The 17,601-nt window shown below is 40.8% G+C and overlaps 1 protein-coding gene across 2 annotated transcripts in view; it reads left to right on the top strand.

Moving 5' to 3' along the window:
* LOC130904304 (mitochondrial import inner membrane translocase subunit TIM16-like) overlaps positions 1-17,601 on the top strand; it is a 285,942-nt gene that overhangs the window by 244,595 nt on the left and 23,746 nt on the right. For both annotated transcript variants that reach the window (XM_057816981.1, XM_057816977.1), the window contains exons 15-24: positions 4,706-4,865; positions 4,928-5,103; positions 5,164-5,272; positions 9,098-9,184; positions 9,299-9,441; positions 12,243-12,347; positions 12,501-12,586; positions 16,435-16,576; positions 16,647-16,736; positions 16,795-16,911. In XM_057816981.1, the coding sequence (XP_057672964.1) occupies positions 4,706-4,865; positions 4,928-5,103; positions 5,164-5,272; positions 9,098-9,184; positions 9,299-9,441; positions 12,243-12,347; positions 12,501-12,586; positions 16,435-16,576; positions 16,647-16,736; positions 16,795-16,911 (1,215 nt within the window). The remainder of the gene's footprint in view (positions 1-4,705; positions 4,866-4,927; positions 5,104-5,163; positions 5,273-9,097; positions 9,185-9,298; positions 9,442-12,242; positions 12,348-12,500; positions 12,587-16,434; positions 16,577-16,646; positions 16,737-16,794; positions 16,912-17,601) is intronic.

Here is a 17,601-nt window from a genome sequence, read left to right as displayed (position 1 = left end):
CCTTTGAAATAATATAACTGGATTAAACGTCGAGCGCCATCAATGGCACTGAAACCAGATCATTCACAGTCAGTCTTGCGGGCATTTAAAGGATACTTCCTGTTCATTTTAGGGCATTTACAGGTTACTTCCTGTTGACTTGGAGTCACTTCCTATTCATTTGAAGACATTCTTGAGTCACTTCCTGTTAATTAACCCATAATCAACGAGAAGTGACTTGTAAATGCCCCAAAATCAACAGGAAGTGACCCTGTAAATGTCCCAGAATCAACAGGAAGTGACGTGAAAATCTTTTGTGGGCATTTACAAGTTACTTGCTATTCATTTGAGGACATTTTTGAGTCACTTCCTGTTAATTAACCCATAATCAACAAGAAGTGACTTGTAAATGCCCCAAAATCAATAGGAAGTGACTGAAAATCAACAAGAAATGACGTGAAAATCTTTTGTGGGCATTTACAAGTTACTTGCTATTGAGGACATTTTGAGTCATTTCCTGTTCAGTAACCTATAATAATGCTGAATGTGGGCCAAATGTGAGCTTTCACTAAACAGGTACTATCTAACTGAATTCATAATCTAACAGAATTCATCACCAAGGAAAGGCAGAGTAATGAGGCCATCTAGTGGCTGTAAAACAATTACCATACTTTAACTACAGGGAGTCCCAGGGTTACTACGTACCCGACTTAGGTGATTTCGACTTAATGACGCTGAAGTCTCATCCGCCATTTTGTCTGCAGCAAGGGCAGTACAGTGATGTATAATGCATGTTTTTGGATAGTTATTTTTGCATCTTAGTACTAGGGTTGTTCCGATTATGTTTTTTTGCTCCCGATCCGATCCCGATCGTTTTAGTTTGAGTATCTGCCGATCCCGATATTTCCCGATCCGATTGCTTTTTTTGCTCCCGAGTCAATTCCAATCATTCCCGATAATTTTTCCCGATCATATACATTTTGGCAATGCATTAAGAAAAAAATGAATAAAACTCGGACGAACATATACATTCAACATACAGTACATAAGTACTGTATTTGTTTATTATGACAATAAATCCTCAAGATGGGATTTACATTATTAACATTTTTTCTGTGAGAGGGATCCACGGATAGAAAGACTTGTGACTTTGTAAATTGTGACTAAATATTGCCATCTAGTGTATTTGTTGAGCTTTCAGTAAATGATACTGTAGACATGCCCAAATGCATGATGGGAAGTGGAACCATGACTGTGCATAGTGCTACCAATTGATATATCTTCTCTGCGTTGGGAAATAACATAAGGTGTTAAGAAAAAGATCAATTGCTACTTTGTTTCCCCACATTGCTTCCCATGATATTTCTAATCGTAGGGAGAGGGATTGTAAGGCTTTAGCCAATTAAAAAAAGGCTCCAAAAGCTGCCAAAATTAACTCTACTCATTTTACGCTGCCTGTTCGCTCTCTATATAGGTAAAACGGCGCCATTACAGATTGAGCGCGACAATGCGTGAGTGGGTCGTGCAGCGCATGCATTAATTGCATCAAATATTTTAACGTGATACATTATAAAAAAAATAATAAATTACCCCCGTTATCGGGATAAATTTGATAACCTTACCTTACGCCTAAACTAAAGACTCTGGATGAGTGTAACATATTATGCCTGTAACGTTAAATACAATTATAAAACGATTTAATCAAAATATATATATATATTAAAAAAAGGCATGGCCGATATTTTTTTGCCGATTCCGATACTTTGAAAATGATGTGATAGGACCCGATTGATCGGCAACTCTACTTAGTACTTTATAGTGCTGAATGTGAGCCACATGTGAGCTCTCACCAAACAGGTAATATCTAACAGAATTCACCACAACGGAAAGAGTAATGAGGCCATCTAGTGGCTGTAAAACAATTACTATCCTATAACTCCAGGTAGTCCCAGGTTACTACGTACCCAACTTGTGTGATTTCGACTTTATGACGCCGGAGTCTCATCTGCCATTTTGTCTCCAGTCGTTTTTTCTTTTTTTCCACGTATCATACATGTTTTTAGAGCGTTATGTTGGTATTTAGGGGTACTTAAAGGGTATTTAGGAGTACTTAATTCCAATTCATGCAGAAATTTGGTTACCTTGCCAGAGTAGGAACGGATGTAGCAAATTGCAGCTGGCGTTCCAATGTTTAACATTGGGGTCCTGAGAGTATATGTTTACAGTGTATCACAAAAGTGAGTACACCCCTCGCATTTCTGCAGATATTTAAGTAAATCTTTTCATGGGACAACACTGTCAAAATGACACTTTGACACAATGAAAAGTAGTCTGTGTGCAGCTTATATAAGAGAGTTAATTTTCCCCTCAAAATAACTCAAAATATAGCCATTAATATCTAAACCCCTGGCAACAAAAGTGAGTACACCCCATAGAAACTACGTACATTCCTAAATGTCCGAATTGAGTTGTACTTGTCATTTTCCCTCCAAAATGTCATGTGACTCGTTAGAGGAGTGCTGTCAGCATTGATGCAAAGATTGAAGAGGTGGGGGGGGTCAGCCTGTTAGTGCTCAGACCCTACGCCGCACTCTACATCAAATTGCCCGCAAGCAATTTGCTGAAGACATGTCAACAAAGCACATAGATTACTGGAACCATGTCCTATGGTCTGATGAGACAGGCGGGCTTTCTTGTGTACCGTCTTGAGAAGAGGCTTCCTCCTAGGGGGACAGCCATGCACACCAATTTAATGTAGAGTGCGGCATATGTTCTGAGCGCTAACAGGCTTACACCCCACCTTTTCAATCTCTGCAGCTATGCTGACAGCACTCCTGTAACGAATTACATGACATTTTGGAGGGAAAATTACAAGCAGTACTCAATTTGGACATTTCGGGATGTATGTAGTTTCTAAGGGGTGTACTCACTTTTGTTGTCAGGGGTTTCGATATAAATGGCTATATTTTGAGTTATTTTGAGGGAATAATAAATTAACTCTATTATATACAGTTGTGGTCGAAAGTTTTCATACACTTGTGAAGAACATAATGTCATGGCTCTCTTGAGTTTCCAGTTATTTCTACAGCTCTGATTTTTCTCCGATAGAGTGATTGGAACAGATACTTCTTTGTCACAAAAAACATTCATGAAGTTTGGTTCTTTTATGACTTTATTATGGGTTAACAGAAAAAGTGATCAAATCTGCTGGGTCAAAAATATACATACAGCATCGCGAATTAGCAATTTCTTGTGAGTGATTATTGACTTGAACAATCATTGACTTGAACAAGTCAGGAAAGTCACTTGGAGCCATTTCAAAGCAGCTGCAGGTCCCAAGAGCAACAGTGCAAACAATTGGTTGTAAGTATAAAGTGCATGGCACTGTTTTGTCACTGCCACGATCAGGAAGAAAACGCAAGCTATCACCTGCTGCGGAGAGAAAATTGGTCAGGAGGGTGAAGATTCAACCGAGAATCACCAAAAAGCAGATCTGCCAAGAATTAGAAGCTGCTGGAACACAGGTGTCAGTGTCCACAGTCAAGCGTGTTTTGCATCTCCATGGACTGAGAGGCTGCCGTGCAAGAAGGAAGCCCTTGCTCCAAAAGCGGCACCTTAAGGCTCGACTGAAGTTTGCTGCTGATCACATGGACAAAGATAAGACCTTCTGGAGGAAAGTTCTGTGGTCAGACGAAACAAAAATCGAGCTGTTTGGCCACAATGCCCAGCAATATGTTTGGAGGAGAAAAGGTGAGGCCTTTAACCCCAAGTACACCATGCCTACCGTCAAGCACGGTGATGGTAGTATTATGCTGTGGGGCTGTTTTGCTGCCAATGGAACTGGTGCTATACACAGAGTAAATGGGATAATGAAAAAGGAAGATTACCTTCAAATTCTTCAAGATAACCTAACGTCATCAGCCCGAAGATTGGGTCTTGGGCGCAGTTGGGTGTTCCAACAGGACAATGACCCCAAACACACATCGAAAGAGGTAATGGAATGGCTAAACTAGGCTAGAATTAAGGTTTTCGAATGGCCTTCCCAAAGTCCTGACTTAAACCCCATTGAGAACTTGTGGACAATGCTGAAGAAACAAGTCCATGTCAGAAAAGCTATCAAATTTAACTGAACTGCACCAATTCTGTCAAGAGGAGTGGTCAAAGATTCAACCAGAAGCTTGCCAGAAGCTTGTGGATGGCTACCAAAAGCGCCTAATTGAAGTGAAAATGGCCAAGGGACATGTTACCAAATATTAGCGCTGCTGTATGTGTATATTTTTGACCCAGTAGATTTGATCACTTTTTTTCTGTTCACCCATAATAAAGTCATAAAAGAACCAAAATTCATGAAAGTTTTTTTGTGACAAAGAAGTATCTGTTCCAATCACTCTATCAGAGAAAAATCAGAGTTGTAGAAATAACTGGAAACTCAAGAGAGCCATGACATTATGTTCTTCACAAGTGTATGTAAACTTTTGACCACAACTGTAAGCTGCAAACAGACTGCTTTTCATTCTGTCAAAGTGTTATTTTGTCATTGTTGTCCCATGAAAAGATACTTAAATATCTGCAGAAATGCGAGGGGTGAACTCACTTTTGTGATACGCTGTCGTGATCAACCATCACCGATGCCCAAAAATCTATGAAATCGGTTGACCGATCGAAATGTGCACCTTCATTAGCCAATACTTGTTCATAGTGCTAAGCTAGTGGCTATTTGCAACAGGAGGCAGCACGTGGTTGTTCCATCTCCAGCAGTCCAATCAGCACCCCAAGCAGCAGCGCCGCCCCATCCCGCTCACCATCCTCCACCTCAGGTCTCTCCTCAGGCTTCCTGCCTTCTCCAAGTCCGGGCCAGGCGTCCAAGGCCTTCCAGAACTTTCTTGGTCAGTCGCACAAATATTATTGGTCTAGGTTAGCCTTTACATCTAACCGACGCGTGACGCAGGCCCGACCTCCAAGTTCCGACACATTGTGGGCACGGTGCTGCACCGCGACACGCACATCACCAACGTACGCGACCTCAAATTGACCACGCCAGGCGAGTGCGACGGCTTCTGCGTCAATCGCCTGCACGCCGCCGTGCCTCTCGCCATATCCGGCGGCCAGATCGCCATCTTTGAGGTTTGAATTAAACAGTGAGAAAAGTGAATCGAAAGAATGACATATCGCTCTTCTCTTAAGCGCTCACGACCCGGGAAGCTGCCGGACACTGCCATGCCCACCGTACAGAACTCTGTCAACGTGGCCGACCTTTGTTGGGACCCTTTTGACGCGCATAGGCTCGCTGTGGGTGAGTGACTGGTTGGATTAAAGGGACAGAAAATGTACAGTGGGGCAAATAAGTATGTAGTCAACCACCAATTGTTCAAGTTCTCCTACTTGAAAAGATTAGAGAGGCCTGTAATTGTCAACATGGGTAAACCTCAACCATGAGAGACAGAATGTGGAAAAAAACAGAAAATCACATTGTTTGATTTTTAAAGCATTTATTTGCAAATCATGGTGGAAAATAAGTATTTGCTCAATACCAAAAGTTTATCTCAATACTTTGTTATGTACCCTTTGTTGGCAATAACGGAGGCCAAACGTTTTCTGGAACTCTTCACTCTTCGCTTGGTGTAAAGAAATCAACTGTGGGAGCAATTATTAGAAAATGGAAGACATACAAGACCACTGATAATCTCCCTCGATCTGGTGCTCCATGCAAGGTCTCATCCCTTGGCGTCAAAATCATAACAAGAACGGTGAGCAAAAATCCCAGAAGCACACGGGGGGACCGAGTGAATGACCTACAGAAAGCTGGGACCACAGTAACAAAGGCTACTATCAGTAACACAATGCGCCGCCAGGGACTCAAATCCTGCACGGCCAGACGTGTCCACCTGCTGAAGCCAGTACACGTCCACGCCCGTCTGCGGTTCGATAGAGAGCATTTGGATGATCGAGAAGAGGACTGGGAGAATGTGTTATGGTCAGATGAAACCAAAATAGAACTTTTTGGTAGAAACACAGGTTCTCGTGTTTAGAGGAGAAAGAATACTGAATTGCATCCGAAGAACACCATACCCACTGTGAAGCATGGGGTCGGAAACATCATGCTTTGGGGCTGTTTTTCTGCAAAGGGACCGGGACGACTGATCTGTGTAAAGGAAAGAATGAATGGGGCCATGTATCGAGAGATTTTGAGTGAAAATCTCCTTCCATCAGCGAGGGCATTGAAGATGAGACATGGCTGGGTCTTTCAGCATGACAATGATCCCAAACACACAGCCAGGGCAACAAAGGAGTGGCTTCGTAAGAAGCATTTCAAGGTCCTGGAGTGGCCTAGCCAGTCTCCAGATCTCAACCCCACAAAAAAATCTGTGGAGGGAGTTGAAAGTCCGTGTTGCCCAACGACAGCCCCAAAATATCACTGCTCTAGAGGAGATCTGCATGGAGGAATGGGCCAAAATACCAGCAACAGTGTGTGAAAAGCTTGTGAAGAGTTATTGCCAACAAAGGGTACATAACAAAGTATTGAGATGAACTTTTGGTATTGACCAAATACTTATTTTCCACCATGATTAGCAAATAAATTCTTTAAAAATCAAACAATGTGATTTTCAGTTTTTTTTTTCACATTCTGTCTCTCATGGTTGAGGTTTACCCATGTTGACAATTACAGGCCTCTCTAAAATTTTCAAGTGAGAGAACTTGCACAATTAGTGGTTGACTAAATACCTATCAGCCCCACTGTAAGAATATTTGAAAATCGGTCAACTATAATAACCTGATGATGGTATGTGCTAGTCCACTGTGAGAGACAATCTAAAAAAAACAAAATCCAGAAATCACAGTGTGTGATTTTTTTTTAACATTTATTATACTGCAGCAAATACGTATTTGAACACCTGAGAAAACCAATGTTAATATTTGGTACAGTAGCCTTTCATAACAATTGCAGAGGTCAAATGTTTCCTGTAACCTTTCACCAGGTTTGCACAGATTGCAGCAGGGATTTTGCACCACTGCTCCACACAGATCTTCTTTAGATCAATCAGGTGTCTGGGCTGTTACTGAGAAACACAGAGTTTGAGCTTCCTCCAAAGATTTTCTATTGGGTTTGGGTCAGGAGACTGGCTAGGACCGTCTAGAATCTTGATATACTTTTTACGAAGCCATTCCTCGGTAATTCTGGCTGTCTGCTTCAGAGTATTGTCATGTTGGAAGACTCAGTCACGACCCATTTTCAATGCTCTAACTGAGGGAAAGAGGTTATTCCTCAAAATCTCACCATCATGGCACTGGTCATCCTCTCCTTAATACAGTGCAGTCGTCCAAACCCACGTGCAGAAAAACACCCCCAAAGCATGATGCTACCACCTTAATGCTTCACAGTCGGGATGGTGTTCTTGAGATGTTACTAATCATTCTTCTTCCTCCAAACACTATGAGTGGAATTAAGACCAAAAAGTTCCATTTAAATCTCAAATGACCACATGGCTTTCTCCCATGACTCCTCTGGATCATCCAAATGGTCACTGGCAAACTGGTCAGGACATGTGCTGGTTTAAGTAGGGTAAACTTCCGTTCCATGCATGATTTTAAACAATGATGTCTTAGTGTATTCCCAACGATAACCTTGGGAATGGTGGTCCCAGCTCCTTTCAGGTCATTGATCAGCTCCTCCTGTGTAGTTCTTGCCTGATTCCTCACCATTCTTAGGACCATTGAGATCCTACGGGGTAGATTTTGCATTGCAGTCATGTTTGGCTTCTTCTATTTTCTAATATTTTCTCCAACGGTGGACCTTATATCACCTTGCTGCTTGGCAATTGCCCCTGAAGGAATTTGACCTTTTAGCCAGATCGCCAGACCCGCGCTGGTGTAGCTACAACGACCCGGGCCAGCGGTACCCGAAAACCCGGCCAAATTCCGCACGTTCACCTTAGTCTTAACCCCTTGTACTCACTCCATTTTGAAAGCTGGAAAAAGCATTCGAAGCACAAGTTGGCAATTTATTCAGGTCGAAAGCGATCAAACGGCAAGGCGAAACAGAAACAGACTCAGGCGATGAGGCAGACTCGTTCCAAAGTCACCATATTACAAGTCAACAAAAGGTTGCAGAGAAAAATGACAACGTTAAGTTAAACATTGTCTTTTTGAAGGCTCTCGCGGGGCGGGCTGTGGGCAGAGGAAGGGTGTGTTTGGGCATTGTTTAGGATTATTGTCTGTTTGTGGATTGGACAGGAGTTGGTGGTGCAGACGTGGGCTTGTAGATGTCTTGCCTCGTCAGCGTCAATCTTGATCAGACAGTTGCATGACGCAAGCGTTGTGCTTCGTGATAAGAAGGCGTCATGTATCTCATATGGCCTATATCCAATATATTCTGCTTGTTTTTCTTAAACTATGATATAAGTGCTATTTATTTTATATCGGGTGTGTTAGAGTAATACAGTCAAATAGTAAATACGAGAAAAGATAATATTCCCTGATTGATTATATTAAGTGTGTTAAAGTAATACAAACAGGCGATCGGTAAATACAAGAAAATACAGTATACAATTCCCTTTATAACCCTTTCCAGCCATATAGAGGTCTACAATTCTGTCTCTGGTGGTGTCTTTGGACAGCTCTTTGGCCTTGACCATGTTAGTAATTGGAGTCTGCCGATTTTATAGGGTGGATAGGTGTTTATATGCAGCTAACCACCTCAACAGGTCAAAAAAGTCAGGCTCAAAAAGTCTACCTTCACTCCACTTATTCATTTGACTTTTTAAAGGCAACCAATGGGTCTTTGAGGCTCACAATTCTAGCTACTAGACAGGTATTCAAATACTTATTTGCAGCAGTATGATACAAATAAATTGTTAAAAAATCATACACTGTGATTTCTGGATTTTTTTTCTTTAGATTGTCTCTCACAGTGGATAGGCACCTGCCATGAAAATTTCAACCCCGTCCATCATTTCTAAGTGGGAGAACTTGCAAAATCGCACTGTGTTCAAATACTTATTTTCCTTACTGTAACTATGCAAAGCACTGAAAGGTTTAAACAGGAATTGGGTGAAAAACTGATTAAGCTGTATAAGTCATTAATTCATCACGTCACACTAAGTGTCTTGTTTGTTTCTAGCCGGCGAGGACGCTAAAATCCGAGTATGGCAAGTGCCACAGGACGGCCTCAAAGAGACTCTTACTGAACCTGAACTCGTCTTGCAAGGTGGGAACATCAAAACCAATGACGTCAACTGAAATGGACTGGAATTTATCATTCGTTTGTCGATGACAGCAAATGCGTTAAACAATAGCACGGCATTACTGTGACTCCTCGTAGGCCACACGGAGAAAATCTACTCCATCAAGTTCCACCCTTTGGCTAGAGATCTGCTGGTGTCTTCGTCCTACGACCTTACTGTCCGAATCTGGAATCTTGAAGACGGCGAGCAGGTGCAGATCCTCACCGGACACCAGGATCAGGTGGGCCAATATTGACATCTTACTGTACCACTGTGGTGCCTACTGGTTGAAGGGTACCATGGATAGAAAGACATGTCATTCTTAAAAGATAAATATTAGTATGATTTATAATAATTTGATATTAAAACCCTTCTTAATGTTTACGTTTTAATAAACGGAATTAGAAAACGTGGCTCACTTCAGACAGCAAGCAGACAAGACAACAATATCATAGGGATTGCGTGAAGGGGTTTAATAAACACACACACACAAAAAAAACACGCAATTGTGGAAAGGGAGAACCAAAAAGGGTGGGTCGGGATTGATAAAAAAAAAAAAAAAAATTTAAAAACGAGGGAGAACCGCATTGAGAGCCATACTAACGAAAAAAGCAAGGCATTAACGCAACCAGCAACAAAGGGATATAAAAACTGTCAAAATTGCAGCAAGTCAATTCTCGGCAAGCCGCCTAGGATCGATTTAAAGACACTGCTGATGAGCTGGAATTGGATGCAGGTGTGATGTTGAGAACTCATACCTAGCTAGCACAGCTATTTTCCCAGTCCAGCCTTACCTCGTCATCCCCCACAATGCATTGCGCACCTAAAACATGGCGCCCTCCGTAGGTTAAAACATGTACTGGTACTAAATATTATAGATTATTAAATCAGTAGCAATAATATATGTTTTATATATGGCGGAAAACAATCAGGTGACTTGAAGTTCCGCTTTGAGACCCCCAATTTGGCCAAACTCAAAATTGTCCTATATGCATGTGTTATACATCATTGGAAAGCTTAAAATCTCAATTTTCTGGGGGAAGAAAATTTTGAACAGGAGGGTATTAAAAAAAAAAAAAAAAAAAAAAAGCATTTTTAAACAGCATAACCCTATCTGGAGGTGTGAGCATGCGAGAGCAGAACTACAGAAACCATGACTTTAATGAGATATTATCGTGCAGTTACCTTGTTTCGATCCAAAAACTCCCCCCAAAAAATCACTGAGTGTCAAGACACAGCTGTGAATGGCCACAGCTGGATTTTTGGGGGGGGTTTATGGGTGAAACATGGTAATATAACAAGGGTCGGGATGCAGAAATCGCAGACATCAAGGAGTGGTCGAGATTTTCTTTTTCATACAGTATATTTACCCTTATAAAGTTTTTTTTTTTTTTTCCAAATTTTCTTTGTTTGGACCCATTATTTATCATCTAACATATCAGGGAAAATGCGACAGTAACAAAAAAGCGATAGTTATGAGGTCGATATCCCTGCCTTTTTTCAGACACCATTTTTTTCATTGTGATGTAATTTGTTTAAAAGATTAAAATATGTGAGTGAATAATTTTTTAAAGTTTTTTTTTTTTTTTTTTTTTTTAAATGTAATATTAGACATCAGTTAAGGATTCTAAACTTAAAATGACATTTTGACATTTTGAATAAGAAATAAAATTAATTACCTTCGTATTATGGCTGGGTTGAAACAAAAGTGGTTGCGTGACGTCTGTAAACGGGGGTTTCCAGGGTAAAAGGGACAAATTAAAAATTGTTCGGGGGCTTAATGCGCAATGAATCTGCTATGGCAGCATATAGACATATTATTCTATCAAACACAACCGTTGTTTTGGCTTAAAATACAGCAGTTTCTTTTAAAGAGGAGTGCAAGAGCAGAAACTGCTTTTTCAGTCTTGTCTGTGTTTTCCGTCATATATATTAGTCAAAGAGAACAATATTGGCTTATTAGCAGTGTTGGGAGTAACGCCGTTATAAATAACGCCATTATGTAACGGCGTTATTTTTTCAGTAACGGGGTAATCTAACTAATTACTTTTTCTGCCGTTACAACGCCGTTACCGTTACTGACGGTCAAAAGCGGTGCGTTACTTACTCTGAACAAATTAAAGAAACTACCAGCCGTGTCGAGTCGACTCTCTGCACTGTTGATTTGTCATCCAAGACTTGGGGTGCGTTCAGGTTCGAGAATAGCGCACGTACTTCTGACTCCAAGCTGTTTGTCCCTGCTCATTCAATTAGACAATGCTTTATAAAGTTTGGTAACGTTTCTCTGTTTGCTACACCTGATGCTAGCCTCGTTCCCATCTCCCACTGTCAGCCAGCAATAATTCTGCTTCCATCTTGAGGACGGCAGACGCTTTGAAGGTGACGTGAATTGTCGGGAAACGAGCCTACCTAAGTGCAGCCCCTCGAGAGATGCGATGGAAGTGATTGTGATTGGCTGAGGGTTAGAGTCATGTGTCGTTGTAAGCCAATCAGAGCCGGTGATTTCACAAGCAAACCGGAACAGCGCGTGCAGCAAACACACACACGCAAAACAAATGCACAGGGTCGGGATGGCAGAGCATTCAGAAGAAAAATTGTCCTTTAAGAGGTGGAGATATAGACACTATTTCAAGTTTGTCGAAATTAAAGGAAAGAACCTGCATGTAATGTGTAATTTATGTCCCGGGGCAAAGCTTTTGTCGACATCTATGGTAAGCAATTCAAATCTGCTGAAGCACCTAACAAGTTAACTACCTGTCTGTTCTTCTCTATTCCACTGACTTGAATACTGCTCTGAAAATTTCAAATTCTTTGACATACAACAAGTTCTTTTTAAAGTAACGGAAATAGTTACTTTCCCTGGTAACTAGTTACTTTAATTCAGTTACTAACTCAGTTACTTTTTGGAAGAAGTAGTGAGTAATGTAACTAATTACTTTTTTAAAGTAACGTGCCCAACACTGCTTATTAGAGCCTACAAGTTCAAGGTTCCCTTTAAGCTTCAATATGCACTTAAAACCAATTTATGTGGTTCAACTTCAGGTGTTCGCCATGGCTTGGAGTCCAGATGGCAAACTGCTGGCGACCGTGTGCAAAGATGGCAAAATTCGCATCTACGACCCGCGCAAGTCCAATGCGCCTGTGCAGGTTTTTGCTCTTAACGATGCTAATACTTAACCTTTCTTTTTACCCCATGTGAATTGCTGTGATGTGAATTTACAAACTGTCATAGGATAAAAAATGATGGTTAACAAAAATACTCGTTTTGATAGCATTTTGTTGAATAAAACTGCATTTTAGGAAGGTCCTGGTCCGGATGGCCACAGAGGCGCTCGTGTGGTTTGGGTGTGTGAAGGCAAATACCTGCTAGTGTCCGGATTTGACAGGTACCTTGTTTATCAGTGGAAATGCTGAATATTGTTCATAATTTCGGGTGGCTTCGTGACCATTCAGTGATCACTTCCTCCATATTTTGGATCATTTCCTGCGGAGTTTAGAGCACTTCCTGCTTTTTTTTTTTTTTTTTTTTACCTATTAGGAATAGTCACGGAAAACACTCAGGTGGCTTGAAGTTCCGCTCCCAATTTGGCCAAATTTGGTATATGATGTGTGATACTTCATTGGAAAGCTTAAAATCTTTATTTTCTGATGGAACAAATTTTTTGAACAGGAGGGCATTTTTGACACCTTAAAAGAAAGTCAAATTAAAAATAGACATTTTTGAGACCTTTGAAATTTTCTTTAAGTTTCTCATTTAAAAAAAAGGTTTTGGACACCCATCCTGGTACATAATAAATAACAATCACTTCAAGTAACATTACAATTGAGTAATCAGATTACGAACATTTAATGTGCTGCAGAATACATTTTAGGAGATATAAAACAAAGAAAGAAGTGTTTGTGCCTCTAATAACATTTAATTTGGCTTGCTATGATTGCACTTTCAAAAGGGTCCTAAATAAAATTCCTCAGTGTTTCTTCAAACCATGCAGAATTGCACTTTCATTGCGCTTTCTACAGCAAAAAACGCATTTAAAACGAAATTAAAGTAGCTGAGCTTGCCTCAAATGATATAAAAAATAATTAATGAAGATCTAAGTACGACAAAAGAACAATTGACTAACTTGCATAGCAAAAGTCCGCTAGCTTAAATGCTATAAAATGCTAACGATTTTTTACAAAGCTTTTAACAAATCAATCAAACACATACTCCCACAAAAAATGCGAAATATACTTCTAAACTAAATAACGAATGCATAAAGTAACACAATAGCTCAAACAAAAACATACGTATGTTGGTCTTAGCAGGGTGCAGCTGGATTCAGCCATGTTAGACGAGTTATAGCATATTCAAAGTTGCCACTAGAGGGCAGTGTATCCGTCCAAATCAATTAAGTTAAATGCAACACTTTCAAAACAAGCCATTACAACGTCAGTCTAAATAAACGAATCCTCAGAGCAGCAAAATTTGACTCAAAGCTTTTCTTTTTAGTCAAATTACTCGAGTTAATTGATTAATTGGTGCAGCACTAAAAAAGAGACGTAACCGTTACCTCAGGGCTATGCCATGCTTCTCGGACAGATACTCAACCATGTCCTTGGCGTTATGGAGGGGTTTTTTTTCCCAGAGTGCACGGCTCTTCTGAGGGCCTGGGAGAGGAAGCCAAACACTCCATCACTCTCCCCTTTGCCATGCGCAGAGCCAAAGAAGCAACGTTGAGCCTTGTAGGGCAGCATTGTCAAGTCATAAAATGTTTTTCCGATGAATGGAAGCAATAGAAATGATGGATAACGAAACATAGGCGGAGTTTGACTTTTGGGGCAGGGGGGCACAATATGTTGATAACCCCGAAATGCAGTGTCAACAATAGAATTAACTTACAAGAATATTTATGATAATAAGATGAAAATGAGCGTTTTTTTGTTTCCCATCATTCTTGAGGGGAATTCCAAATCAAGCTGCTTAGGCTTACTTTTGGCCAAGGTCGCCACTGCGCTGCACTGATTTGCTTGATTTCTATGTTTGGGTCATGTAGTTATACGCTCCTGCAGCCTGGGGACACAATTTTTGACGGGGGTAACTACATTGGCAAGACACCGGCGGTGGCTGTGTTGTACAATTGGCGTCTTTAGTGGGGCAAATTGAAACTCCGCTCACCATTTTGTCGGTGGTCTCTAGCGTTTTATGGTCCACATTTTCAATCCTTGGTTCTTGCCCAGTAGTTGTCACTTTTGAAAGCTTAGGTTTGAAAAAAAAATACGTATATCCATCTTGCTTTTGGCTGAGCAAAACAAACGACAGTCTAAGGTGCTGGTCACATGATCTGTTCGAAAAATAATTTTGACCCATTATAACATTATTTTTATGTTCATTTCATTCATTTTTGTTGTTTGTTTTACAACTTTCTTAGGCAATATTATACCGGAAAATTTTTAATTTCAAAATCATATACGATAATGTATAGACCCCAATCACCAACGTCACACAATCACGTGATCGCTGTATTGTGCCGCCATATTGTCCGCCATTGTGTGTCCGTATTGTCAATGATCGTAGTTTCTAAAGGTGGATTCACTTGCAAATTATGGAAGCCCCGGTGCTTTCAGACGCTGTAAACTCATTGGACGAGTTGCATAAAAGCCGTAATTTGGAAAAGCTTCAGTCGATCCAGTCGCCAGATCCATATTTGATGGCCAAACCGATGTTTCCTTCCGTCCAGTCCCGTCCCGTCCCGTGCATCAGAGCTCGTCCTGAGACCACAAAATTTCTAATCATACTCCGGTTTATGTCACGATGAGGAGTCGGGTACCCAAAATCGGCACCGGCCCGAATATAAACCGACATTTGGTCAGCTGAGCGTCACCGTTGTCACGATTGTAAAATGAAACTTGATTGACAATGGGCCGATGTGTGCCGAAAAATAGCTGCCCGGCATGAAATGTCCCCCCTGACGGCAGCGCTTATTTATAACGCTTTATTGACGTGAAAACATCAAATGTTTTCATGGACGCATTACAGTAATGGATTTACGACTGTTAAGATCAGTTTAAAATAATTAAATTACACAAAATATTAGTACTGTATTTTAGTAACAAATCGTTGACTGGGCCACATAACTATCTTTGAACAGAAATGTATTAGTCTACAGGTTTTCACGACCATATTCCAATGACAATCACACAGGTATGACATTTATGAGTTCAAGCAGAGTAAAATAATACATATTCACGGTACAAGAAAGTCGTTTCCGTATGGGCGTCCCCGTCAGGGGGGACATTTCACGCAAGGCGGCTATTTTTCGGCACAACACCTGTTGTTGCGCTCACCTTCTTGCTGCGCGACCGTGGCGACGAGCTTCGTAGTCTCCGTCTGATGATGTCTGCGATCGTGTTGGCATTATATTGATGTTTTCGCCGTTGTCTAAGGGCTGTCGACACAAACGCATCATGGACCGAGATAAACAAATCGTGCTGCTTTAGGGATTTGCCCTTTTAACAATGGGCACACAGCAACTACTAAAATGACCGTTTCTCTTCTCTGTTACTGCAACCAACCGCCACACATGCTTTCACCATTTTGATTAATCAATGTTAACGATTAGTCAGGAAGGTTTTTGGGTTCGTTTACTAGGCGGTGATTCCTTAGACAAGCAGAAAAACACGCAGTAATAGCAGGAATGTACGTAGCGGTAATATGTAAACAAGATGAGCTGACGGACAATATGGCAGCACCAGTCAGGGGGGTGGAGTTGTGACGTCATGTGATTGGGGTCTATAGGGAAGTCAATTACATGCAATGACACTTTTCGGCCACAGGGGCGGCGGCCTGAAAAACTGCTTATGAACATAAACAAAAAATAGACTGTTCATAACACACTTATGAAGTCTGATAAACAAAACCTACCTTGTACTCTACAGTCAGCCTTTTTACTGTCATTTTTGTGCTCAATATGGCCAGTCTCCTCCTATCTCCGTTTGCCAGCCTCTATAATTTAAGGTGACTATAAAAATGTTTATTTTATTTCCGATTTATTATTATTATTATAACATCGGCAAGGAAGTCGCCAGCTTCGTCAGGTTTTTAATCATTTCAGAACTTGTGCAACACCACACGGGGGGGTCTCATTTAAGCTCAACGCACCCGGGGTCTGTTCACATTTGTTCTACCACTGCCTTTACTTGCATATCAGCAACATGTAAATTTAGCAACTGACACTTACACATTATTGTGCAGCCGCAGCGAGCGAAGCCTCTACTTGTACGCCGCCTCTTCAATTTCCTCTGGAGTGGTGGCCAGCGTCTCCCTGGACGTCTCCCCTTCCACCCTGATTCCGTTTTATGACCCAGACACCAGTGTAGTCTTCCTCACTGGAAAGGTAAAAAAAAAAAAATTCAGAAGAAAATAAAAACGTGATTGAAACACTCACGTTTTTTGCTGGTATTAAGGGGGACACCAGAGTGCACATCTATGAGATCTTCCCTGAAGAGCCGTATTTTGTGGAATGCAGCAGTTTTAACAGCCCTGAGCCGCACAAGGTGAGCGCGCCAATCTTTGAAGACCCTTTCAAAGTATTTGAAACTTTTCTGGTCTCAGGGTTTGGCCTTCCTCCCGAAGAGCGAGTGCAACGTGCGCGAGGTTGAGATAGCGGCGGCGTTGATGCTCACTAAGACAACCGTGGAGCCAGTGGTCTTCAAGGTGCCAAGAGTCAAGGTGAGCAGATGGTTCATTTTCTTATTGAGTTGAAGAACTTCACAGAGTGCTTTCTACATACCAGAGGCCGTTGGCAATCTTACAAATAGTGACGTATGCCCTTACAAATTAGTGACTAATCTTACAACGTTGTCTGTAGCGTGCAATATGAAGCAAAAATAAAGCTACATTTTTAAAATGATATGAATTTATTGGTAATATTGTAACATATAACTTGGAGCAATCAAAGAAAAATCAATATCTTCAGCAACGTCATGATTACTAAAATTTAACATTGACTTTTGTTATAATTGTATGTAGCACTTTTGGCAATTTCTATCATGTCTTTTGATGGCTGCACTTCAGCTCGCAATTTAGTTTGACTTGAAGGTAGTTCGTTAGTGTGTCCAAAAAAAAAGGTCAAAAAAAGGTCAATTGATAAAATTAACTTACCAATGCAATCTTGGAGTCGCGGAACATTTCTTTTTCTAATTCTGAGAAGTGATCGGCAATCGTTGCAGGCAAATTGTGTTGTGTGTTGTGTTTAAAATGTAATTAATTACAGTTACAAATTACTTCTCCCAAAAAGTCATTGAGTTAGTAACTCAGTTACCTGAATGTAAGAGTAATTAGATACTTGGCAAAGTAACTGTAAAAAAAACAAAAACATAGTAACCTTTGCTATGTTTGAAAATCATTTAATGTTGTGAA

This window comes from Corythoichthys intestinalis, chromosome 16 (assembly GCF_030265065.1).
Source record: "Corythoichthys intestinalis isolate RoL2023-P3 chromosome 16, ASM3026506v1, whole genome shotgun sequence".
In the NCBI taxonomy this organism is placed as follows: domain Eukaryota; kingdom Metazoa; phylum Chordata; class Actinopteri; order Syngnathiformes; family Syngnathidae; genus Corythoichthys; species Corythoichthys intestinalis.
The sequence above is the reverse complement of the archived record's forward strand: the minus strand, read 5'-3'. Positions and strand labels throughout refer to the sequence as shown.